At 40.5% G+C, this 12,056-nt stretch overlaps 1 protein-coding gene across 1 annotated transcript; it reads left to right on the forward strand.

The window, feature by feature from the left end:
* The first annotated feature begins 8,115 nt into the window (after nt 1–8,115).
* LOC110933319 (serine/threonine-protein phosphatase 7 long form homolog) lies at nt 8,116–9,339 on the forward strand. The gene is made up of 4 exons (XM_022176548.1): nt 8,116–8,581; nt 8,699–8,939; nt 9,043–9,129; nt 9,207–9,339. The coding sequence occupies exons 1-4, from the start codon at nt 8,116–8,118 to the stop codon at nt 9,337–9,339; spliced, it is 927 nt and encodes a 308-aa protein (XP_022032240.1).
* The last annotated feature ends 2,717 nt before the right edge of the window (nt 9,340–12,056 follow it).

Below are 12,056 nucleotides of genomic sequence, written 5' to 3' on the forward strand. Positions count from 1 at the left end.
ATGTTCTCCCACTTCCACACTGGGATTTCTGGTTGTTCAAGCAAACGAGAAGGGCGTTGATGTTCAGCTTTAACCTTTAGGCATGTAAGGCATTTGGCTACATAAAGAGCAACATCCTTCTTCATACCAGGCCACCAATAAAGAGTTCTAAGATCCATGTACATTTTATCTGCACCAGGATGGACCGAATAACGAGACTTGTGGGCCTCGTTCATCAAGAAGGTACGAAGATCTTCATGATTTGGAACCCACAAACGATTCATGAAATAGAGTAACCCATCTTCTTTAGTCTCAAGTTGAAGTTCAAGACTATGAGGCATTTCATCAAGCATGTTGCCTTGGGTCACAGAATTTTGTTGGGCTTGGAGAATACGAGCCTGAATATCAGTTTGGATTCGAACACAATGAAGCTTGATGTGTTCCTTATGACTAAGAGCATCGGCCACAACATTCGCTTTACCAGGATGGTAACGAATCTAGCAGTCGTAGTCATTTAGAAGTTCGACCCAACGACGTTGCCTCATGTTTAGTTCTTTCTGATTGAAAATGTGTTGGAGACTCTTATGATCAGTGTAAATCACACATTTACTCCCATAAAGGCAGTGTCTCCAAATCTTGGGAGCAAAAACGACAGCACCCAACTCAAGATCATGAGTTGTGTAATTCTTTTCATGGATTTTGAGTTGCCTTGAAGCATAAGCTATAACTTTGCCCCGTTGCATAAGGACACAACCAAGGCCAAGATTAGAAGCATCGCAATAAACAACAAAGTCATCATTGCCATCTGGTAGAGTCAGGATAGGAGCATCACAAAGTTTCTGCTTCAGGATTTGGAATGCTTCTTCTTGTTTGGGTCCCCACTCAAAAGGCTTTCCCTTATGAGTCGACGAGGTGAGGGGAACCGCAATCTTAGAGAAGTTTGAGATAAATCGTCGATAATAACCGGCTAGACCAAGAAAAGAACGGATTTCAGTTGGAGTAGTGGGCACATTCCAATTCTTCACCGCTTCAATTTTGGAAGGGTCCACATGAATACCCTTATCATTGACTATATGACCTAAAAATTGAACTTCCTTAAGCCAAAATTCACACTTGGAGAATTTGGCATACAATTGTTCTTTCTTTAGAAGTTCCATAATCAAACGAAGGTGTTTCTCATGATCTGCCTTAGTTTTTGAATAGATTAAGATGTCGTCAATGAAAACAATGATGAACTTGTCCAAGTAGGGCTTGCAAACACGATTCATAAGGTCCATGAAAACCGCAGGAGCATTGGTCAAACCAAAAGGCATGACAGTGAACTCATAGTGGCCATATCGAGTACGAAAAGCAGTCTTGGGAATGTCATCTTCAAGGACACGAAGTTGATGGTAACCAGAACGAAGATCAATCTTGGAGAAACAAGTAGCACCTTGGAGTTGGTCGAAAAGATCATCAATACGAGGCAAAGGATATCGATTCTTAATAGTGAGTTTATTCAACTCACGATAATCGATGCACATACGAAGAGTCCCATCTTTTTTCTTAACAAACAAGATAGGAGCTCCCCATGGAGAAAAACTTGGACGAATAAATCCCTTGTCAGAAAGTTATTGAAGTTGCCTGGCAAGTTCTTGCATTTCTGAGGGTGCAAGACGATAAGGAGACTTGGCAATAGGGTTAGCACCAGGAACGAGGTCAATGCGAAACTCAACTTGATGTGTGGGAGGTAGGCCTGGTAGATCTTCTGGGAAAACTTCAGGAAAATCACGAATAGGCAAGAAATGCGCAGACTTTGTCAAACGGTCAATGATTACCCAAATGCTATCACGACCTTTGGAAGTGCGTGGCAATTTAGTGACGAGATCCATAGCTATGTTCTCCCACTTCCACACTGGGATTTCTGGTTGTTCAAGCAAACGAGAAGGGCGTTGATGTTCAGCTTTAACCTTTAGGCATGTAAGGCATTTGGCTACATAAAGAGCAACATCCTTCTTCATACCAGGCCACCAATAAAGAGTTCTAAGATCCATGTACATTTTATCTGCACCAGGATGGACCGAATAACGAGACTTGTGGGCCTCGTTCATCAAGAAGGTACGAAGATCTTCATGATTTGGAACCCACAAACGATTCATGAAATAGAGTAACCCATCTTCTTTAGTCTCAAGTTGAAGTTCAAGACTATGAGGCATTTCATCAAGCATGTTGCCTTGGGTCACATAATTTTGTTGGGCTTGGAGAATACGAGCCTGAATATCAGTTTGGATTCGAACACAATGAAGCTTGATGTGTTCCTTATGACTAAGAGCATCGGCCACAACATTCGCTTTACCAGGATGGTAACGAATCTAGCAGTCGTAGTCATTTAGAAGTTCGACCCAACGACGTTGCCTCATGTTTAGTTCTTTCTGATTGAAAATGTGTTGGAGACTCTTATGATCAGTGTAAATCACACATTTACTCCCATAAAGGCAGTGTCTCCAAATCTTGGGAGCAAAAACGACAGCACCCAACTCAAGATCATGAGTTGTGTAATTCTTTTCATGGATTTTGAGTTGCCTTGAAGCATAAGCTATAACTTTGCCCCGTTGCATAAGGACACAACCAAGGCCAAGATTAGAAGCATCGCAATAAACAACAAAGTCATCATTGCCATCTGGTAGAGTCAGGATAGGAGCATCACAAAGTTTCTGCTTCAGGATTTGGAATGCTTCTTCTTGTTTGGGTCCCCACTCAAAAGGCTTTCCCTTATGAGTCGACGAGGTGAGGGGAACCGCAATCTTAGAGAAGTTTGAGATAAATCGTCGATAATAACCGGCTAGACCAAGAAAAGAACGGATTTCAGTTGGAGTAGTGGGCACATTCCAATTCTTCACCGCTTCAATTTTGGAAGGGTCCACATGAATACCCTTATCATTGACTATATGACCTAAAAATTGAACTTCCTTAAGCCAAAATTCACACTTGGAGAATTTGGCACACAATTGTTCTTTCTTTAGAAGTTCCATAATCAAACGAAGGTGTTTCTCATGATCTGCCTTAGTTTTTGAATAGATTAAGATGTCGTCAATGAAAACAATGGCGAACTTGTCCAAGTAGGGCTTGCAAACACGATTCATAAGGTCCATGAAAACCGCAGGAGCATTGGTCAAACCAAAAGGCATGAGAGTGAACTCATAGTGGCCATATCGAGTACGAAAAGCAGTCTTGGGAATGTCATCTTCAAGGACACGAAGTTGATGGTAACCAGAACGAAGATCAATCTTGGAGAAACAAGTAGCACCTTGGAGTTGGTCGAAAAGATCATCAATACGTGGCAAAGGATATCGATTCTTAATAGTGAGTTTATTCAACTCACGATAATCGATGCACATACGAAGAGTCCCATCTTTTTTCTTAACAAACAAGACAGGAGCTCCCCATGGAGAAAAACTTGGACGAATAAATCCCTTGTCAGAAAGTTATTGAAGTTGCCTGGCAAGTTCTTGCATTTCTGAGGGTGCAAGACGATAAGGAGACTTGGCAATAGGGTTAGCACCAGGAACGAGGTCAATGCGAAACTCAACTTGATGTGTGGGAGGTAGGCCTGGTAGATCTTTTGGGAAAACTTCAGGAAAATCACGAATAATAGGAATATGTTGAATACTCTTACTCTCGTCCTTCTTTTCTACAACGTGGGCCAAGAAAGCCACATATTTCTTGCGTAGAAATTTCTGGGCTTGAGTACAAGTCATGAGTTTAAGCCCATTAGAAGGCTTCTCCCCATAGATTTCTAAGATGTCGCTAGATGGGAGAGGGATGCGAATAAACTTATCGAAACACACAACTTCAGCATGATGTTTAGCAAGCCAGTCCATGCCTACTATGATATCAAAGCTCCCAAGTTGCATAGGCGTGAGGTCAATAGGGAAAACGTGATCGTTGAGCTCGAGTTTACAATTACAGATAACAGAGTCAAGCACAAAAGGGTTACCATTAGCTACTTCTACTGTAAAAGGCTTCCCTAGTTTAGTTCGTGGCATAGCAAGTAGAGGTTCAAACTTAAGGGATACAAAACTTTTATCAGCACCAGTATCAAATAACACAGAAGCATATTGGTCGTTAACGAGGAACGTACCGTTCACCACATCATTAATAGCACGTGCCTCATTAGCATTTATGTTGAACGCGCGCCCACGGGCTGGTTGAGCATTTACAAGCTTGGGGCATTCGCGTTTAAAATGGTTAGGATCACCGCAGTTAAAGCAAGTTCCAATAGGGTAACGTGGTGGTGCAACATTTTGGGCAGGAGGAGGAGCAGCAACAACTTGGTTCTGGGGAGGAACGATGCGGCAAGTGGTAGCTAAATGACCCAACCGCCCACAACTAGTGCACTGCTTACAAGGAGAACGGGCTATATGATGATAGTTGCAACGGTTGCACAAAGGCGAACCTCCAGCATATTGCCTTTTGTTGGGTTGTGGGGCGGCTTGGTTAACTGGGGTCGGAGCAACAACTGCATAATTCTTCGAAGCCTTTCGCTTTTTAGAACTATTTGAGGAGGAAGCTCCAATTTTGACGTCCTTTGGAGTTTCAGTAGCAACCTTAGCAGGTTCCTTTTTTCCTCCCTTACGAAACAAGTTTCCCTTCTTAACATGAGAATCCGTCAAGGTCGCAGCTAGCTCAATTGCTTCCCTGACTGTAGCGGGCTTGCTACCAGTGACAACATCTTGGATTAGTGCGGGCAGGCCCTCGATATATTTTTTGATGGCACGATCTAAAGGTTCAACCATAGTTGGGCAAAGAAGGCTCAACTCCTCATACCGGTTGGTATAAGCACGATTCTCACCACTGTCTTGTGTGAGCTCATAAAATTCAGTTACTCATTTAAATAAATGAATAAACGAAATCATCGACTAATCAAAGTATTTGGGTTCTTATAACATTTTGGGAAGACATGCTTTAGCCTATAAGTGGACACTCACCCCAAGAGTTCCCAGGTAAGCACAACTGGTTCCTTGGAAGATTGGAATTTATACGAAGTGCTTGCCTAGACAGAAAACTCGGAGTACAGGCGTCCACCCTTCCAGATTGCATGTGTTCTTAATTGCTATTGGAACCCAAGACTTTGACGAGATTATGAAAACATTTAAGGCTTAAAGCCTAAGAATTTAAATCATCTAAGGATAGATGATGATTAAGTGTAATATAGAGAACTAAGAATCTAAGGCAAGGATGAGGATAGGGATAAAGAAAGGGATAAGGAAGATCACACATTAAGGCACATGTAGGTGTCCTAGGAGGGTTATAGTCTAGGTCAAAAGCAATCTAATAACCTAATTCCCTATAACCATGGCTCTGATACCAATCTGTAACACCCCAACCGAAGACGGAAACGTCGGGGCGCCACGTATGATAGGATGCTCAAAGACACATGGCACTAATTAAAGTTCAAATATAATATTAAGTCAAATTCATGTTCAACAACCAAATCAAACAAACAACGAAACAAATTATCCCAAACAAAACATAATGATCGTTTTAAAGTTTAACTAAGGCAAAAGTTCCATGATCCTAAGTGATAAAAAGCTTGCAAATCATCATCAATTGTTGCCACCTGAAACATATGTGAGAAAAACATGGGTCAGCTAAAAGCCGGCGAGCAACATAGGTTTTATGGTAAAGCATGTGATAAAAATATTTTATTTACAATTCAATATGGCACAAGTAGAACACTAAGCATATTGCATTTAACGAGTATGGGTCACGGGTGGCACATTCAAACCTAAGTTGACATGTTTAACGGATTCTATCATCTTCCACTTCCCAAAAAGCAAAATAAGCAAAATGTGTAGAATAAGCAAATCCAAATGGAAGTGGAGATGGGTCGTCACACCTATAGCGCTATAATATACTACCGGACGGTTTGGCCGAAATTAATGAATGCACACGTTGAAATAAACCAACAAGTTTCATACAAAGCAAATAGTGATCACATAAGCCATAAAAAAATAATGAATTGTATAACGTTTAAGCAAAATTTAGTTCATCGTATGTATCATCCCAAAAAGAGGTAAAAAGGGAACTATGTACTCACCTTTGGGTGCAAGCAAAACCAAACCAAGTACAAGTATGTACGGTGTTGGGAGAAATCCCAAATGCTACCCTATCATTTATATGATAAAGTTTAGTTGGAAACAACCTAAGTTGATCTCTAAAGCATGCTAGATTTAGGGCTTTATAACTGATTTAGGAATACTAGGAGGACGTTATATTGCAACATAAAAAAAAAATATTGATTACTGTTGTTATTTACTTGATTAAATAACATGTTTGCTTTATATTTTCAGAATTTAAATGAAATAACTCTTTTATTCACAAATAAAAATATTTTGAGTCAAGCATTTTATAGAACAGGAAATGTGATTGTTTGATGAAGTATACGTTTATTATTATTAACTGATTTGAATGCCAAACTAATGATGTTAATTAAAAGTAATTAACCAATCTATGCTACAGAATGATTAAAATAACTGATTCTATTTTTTTTCGTTTTACTAGGCTTAACAAATTTAATTAAATACATTATCCGTTATAAAAAATATGAAACTAACTCCTTTTTTTAACATTACAGAATTAACATCAGTTAGTTTGTCTTCTTAATTGAAAAGAGTAGGTTGTTTTGTAAACTTTATTTCAACTATTTTATTATAATAATAAAGAATTTAATACTATGTATGCTTTGCTTCTTTTTAGCATGGAATAGCAGTCAATATCAAATGCGAAACGTAATATCAATCAACTGAAGTGAGGTAAAAACAAACAAAACAAAAAGAAAACGTTTGCAGGTGGACGGGTTCGAATATGTAACCATATGCTCAATGGGCATTTCGCCAACAAGTGAGCCATGGCGGCTGATTCGAATGAACTCGAATTCTTTATCTTTTTTTTAACTATCTCTACGACGACTCTCCTACTCCCAAATCGGTTAACAACGACGAGCCTTAATTCTAGGAATCAAAGTATAGTACAGACGACATATGTAACTCAATTGATCCAAACAGAAACATGTAACGAACACTTATGGGTTGCGAAGTTCTAGACGGAAAAAAAGATCTCCGGTAAGAAGAATTCAGGCAAGATAAGAACTCCGGCGATCACTTCGACTCCGGCCACTTACAGGTTTCCGGCGAACTTGCGGTTGAGCTCCGATGGGTTGGTGGTTGAGTGAAGAGGTGTTGTGGGGGTTGTGAGGGTATAACACTGAATCTGGGGTCGTATATAAAGATGCGTTTTGGTCTTCTTGTTTGGAAGTTGATAAAGTTTCCGAAAACAAAAGGAATTTTTTGCAATAATAGGTGGTTTGAACCACAAAAGAGTGGCATTAGGTGCTCTGGCATATTGTTTACACTTTTAGGTAAGTTGCAAGATCATATAGCGACCTTCTATGGCATTTTCTGCAAAAAAAACAGAAGTCCCTGCAAAAGCTGCAGCAAGTTCTGAATGATATTAAAGGTCGCTGTTTGATATACCAACTTTGATAAAGGTCGCTGTTTGATCTTGCAATCTTTGAAAAGTCGCTGTTTCATCTGACAAGCTTATTAAAGATCGCTGTTTGATCTCACAAGCTTATTAAAGGTCGCTGTTTGATCCTGCAAGCTTGATAAAGGTCGCTGTTTGATCTTGCAAGCTTGATAAAGGTCGCTGTTTGATCTTGCAAGCTTGATAAAGGTCGTTGTTTGATAGGGCTTTCTTGCATAAAGTCGCTGATTGATATAGTGTTCTTAATAAAATAACTTTCATGTTTGCAGAATTTACATGCAACTTTCGTTTGCTAGTAATAGGTGACTGTTTCACCTTGTTGTCTTTTTGGAGCAAGAAATGTGAGTGGTGAATGTAAAGGTGATATGACTAAACCCTAGGCTCTCACATGATATGGAATCAAACCTGCAAACTTGAATAGTTTTGTGTAAGAATTCAACTGTAGTGTAAGAAAAATATCGTCTTTTCAATATGAATTCGAAAACTGATGCACAGAATGAAGTCTTTAGATATGAACATAAAGCAAAGCACTCGAGATACATTTTCAATATCAAACGAAGCTTCAATCCTTTCATTACCGATAAATATTCAGTCAACTTTTATCAGCCGAAGATGAATTTTGAATGTCATCCTGGTCCTCTTAATGCATCGGTGTTGTTCTTGGACAAGAATCACCGTGCGTTTGAGGTATTAAAAAATCCAACAGAGTATAGTAACCCAATAAATATTAGACGATCAGATCAAGCGTTCTGGCAGCATATGAAAGAAAATCCGGTTGGTGGAAGGGTAGAAGGTTTAATACATGCAGCAGGATTCAGCGGGATACTGCAAATTGGGTACAAGTATGTAGACCACTCCTTAATAACTGCGTTGGTTGAGAGGTGGAGGCCAGAAACTCACACGTTTCACCTTCCTTTTGGAGAAACGACTGTGACATTACAGGATGTCAACGTGTTGTGGGGGCTACCAATTGATGGGTTGCCTATTTCTAGGGCTGACACTGGTATGTCGATGTATACTGTAAGAGACAAGTGTCAACAGGTGTTGGGGTTTACCCCTGAGGAAGCTGATGTGAGGGGCAAAAGGGTTAAGTCCTCCCGAGTTTTACAACAAATAACGTCCAATTTTTCTGAAAACGAAGCATCAGATCAAGATTGCATTTTTCGTGCATGTCAAATAATATTTTATTTGATAGGGTGCACAATCTCACCTGATAATGCAAACCACCCGATTGATGTCAAATTTTTAGAATTTCTCGTAGACTTGCCCGCATGTTCGGGATATAGTTGGGGCAGTGCTGTGTTAGCTCACCTTTACAGAAACCTTTGTAACACTGCAGCACCTAATGCTATAGCCATTACTGGCCCAGTTGCGCTTCTACAAGTGTGGGTTTGGGAGAGGTTTCGTTGTTTTGCTCCTGTTGTTGCCCGGTTCAAGTACAATGCCCCGTTAGCTGCTCGGTAGTGTGAATTGGAAATAATTAAATTTATTATTTGGTATCTATATAACACTATGTTATTTTTTTATTTATCTTTTTAGGTGGAAGGGAAGCTTAACGTGTACAGATGTTTCCACACATTGCCTGAGAACATATAGATCTCAGCTGCAATTTATGACCGAGGAATGGTATTGTTGTTAGTTGTTGACATATAAATTTTAAGTTTGTTTGAACACGTTTCTAAAGATTGATTTTTTTGTTTCAGTTTAATTGGAGACCATACGACGACATTGTGTGTAGACTCCCCGATATATGTCGGAGTGGTATGGGAATTTGGCGGAGTTGTTGCCCTCTACTATACTACTCGGTTGTGGAGCATCACTATCCTCAACGAGTGATGAGACAGTTTGGCATGTTCCAGTATATACCTAACCCAATTGCCATAGATAATAATGAGCATGCCAGGCTTCATTCCATGAACCGGAGCGGGAAAACCGGCTGGAACTGGTTAAGTCGTCACGCAGCGTATGTTTGTCAGTGGGAGGCACATCATCAAAACTTGGTCACCGGGGAACTCATCACATCTATTATGTAACACAGAACATTTCAAATTTCATGTGATGATAAGACCTATTTGAATTTAAAACTCACTGATGCACAATTTAACAAGAAAGTGATATGAAACCGCGACCTTTACAAAGATTGTTATATCATTCAGCGACCTTAAACAAGAATGCAGAACCATACAGCAACTTTTAACAACCTTGTTATATGAAACAGCCACGGAAAAGGCCACGTTGGACGTTTTTTGACCAGACAAAAAATGAGTTTTTACGAATTTCGGGCCCCCATGAATGACCCGAAATGCATTCCGCCGACCAGACGCCCCTGGTCCCCGGACAAATTTACCCCTCCTTATAAGTTAGAGACAAACGAACCCGGTGGTGGGAGCCACACGGGTGAGGAAACGGCCACGGAAAAGGCCACGTTGAACGTTTTTTGACCAGACAAAAAAATGAGTTTTTACGACTTTCGGGCCCCCTGAATGACCCGAAATGCATTACGCCGAGTAGACGCCCCTGGTCCCCGGACAAATTTACCCCTCCTTAATAGTTAGAGACAAACGAACCCGGTGGTGGGAGCCACCGGGTGAGGAAACGGCCACGGAAAAGGCCACGTTGGATGTTTTTTGACCAGAAAAAAAATGAGTTTTTACGACTTTCGGGCCCCCCTGAATGACCCGAAATGCATTCCGCCGAGCAGACGCCCCTGGTCCCCGGACAAATTTACCCCTCCTTATAATTTAGAGACAAACGAACCCGGTGGTGGGAGCCACATGGGTGAGGAAACGGCCACGGAAAAGGCCACGTTGGACGTTTTTTGACCAGACAAAAAAAATGAGTTTTTACGACTTTCGGGCCCCCCTGAATGACCCGAAATGCATTCCGCCGAGCAGACGCCCCTGGTCCCCGGACAAATTTACCCCTCTTTATAAGTTAGAGACAAACGAACCCGGTGGTGGGAGCCACATGGGTGAGGAAACAGGCACGGAAAAGGCCACGTTGGACTTTTTTGACCAGACAAAAAAATAAGTTTTTACCACTATTAATTTAAGAAAAATTCACAAACACAAAACACAAAATTCACAATCTTTTACATTGACAATCACAATAATATAAACATCAAAGAACATTACGCGGTTTATTTTAATTTAGGAGAATTCACGAACACAAAATACGTCTACCAATACAGGAACCCCTAAGTCACTAATGACGGCGTCATCTGATAACGCATTCGAGTCATGCTCTGGAATCAAAAGGATGAATCAGAGTCGCTGTCAGTCTTGTGATATTGTTCCCATGGATCATCACTAACGACGACATCATCTGATAACGCATTAGAGTCACGATCACTGTCGTATTGGTGGTAGCACAAGCTATGGTAGATGCATCCAAACCTACATATCGGGGGGTATGGTTGTAAAACACTTGATGATGCAGGGTTAGGGTTCTGCACGATCCAAGGACGTTGAGGTCGTTGCATAAATGAGGTAAGATTTCGATTTTGATGTTCAACATATGGTGGTGGGTGAGGATGTTGGTCGAGGGGTGAAGCGCCAGGACGGTTCGCCTGGTGTCCAGCGAAGAGCAAAGCACTATTGTCATTGGGAAGTGGATTACCGGAGTAACGAAGGGATTGTGGGGGGAGTGAGTTATTGTTGGGTTGTGGTACAACAGAGTTACGATTAGGTTGTGGGTTAACATTAGCGGGGTTTGCTTCCGATTCGTGTATGTGCACATGAAAGTGAATGTGGAGTTCATTATCACGGTTTGCCATCAGCACAATGTTGGAGAATAAGATGATGTGCAAAAACACTTGTGAAGTGAAGGTATGGAAATCTATGGGTGTGATGGGGGGTATTTATGGTGTTATTATGAGTTATTTTAAAGTTTTTACATCCTGGCCCTATCTGGTACAAACTCCATTCAATACACACTCCATTCACAAATTGGTTTTAAGACATTTATTGTTAACACCTAATACCACCACTATAAATACGGACACAAAAACCTATTTTATTTTGCAGACGACATATGGCGGATGAGTTTTATGCAGCTCGTTTTACACCAGCTAATGTGTAATATAACTTTATTTGTTTCCCATCATATATGTAAAACAAGCCTCTATGCTATGGCCGTGATTTATAGTTAGTAGTGTAATTTTTTATATACTATTCAATTAGTTCGCGGTTTCATTATAACTAACAATATTAATAGGTAAATAAAAAATTCAACATATTCCCAACATATAATATAACAAACATATATATTAACTCATTCAACATTATCACACAACATTACTATAGGATCTGATAAAAAAACTACTTTCCGTGCAAAAGCCCGTCCCTGAAAAGGACTCTTCAAGGGGTACTGTGATATGAAACATTTGTTCCCCTCTGCAGATACCGTGATGTTAGGTGATTTGAGAAATGCTGGATACGTGTGAGAAAACAGGCAACCGAACGTTCCCCTCCAGGGCCTCACGATTAAACAGATACTGGATCTGTTTTGTGATTGGGGAAGGGTTGGATACGCGTGAGAGGTTACGCGTAAAA

Source organism: Helianthus annuus, chromosome 11, assembly GCF_002127325.2.
Source record: "Helianthus annuus cultivar XRQ/B chromosome 11, HanXRQr2.0-SUNRISE, whole genome shotgun sequence".
Taxonomy (NCBI): Eukaryota; Viridiplantae; Streptophyta; class Magnoliopsida; order Asterales; family Asteraceae; genus Helianthus; species Helianthus annuus.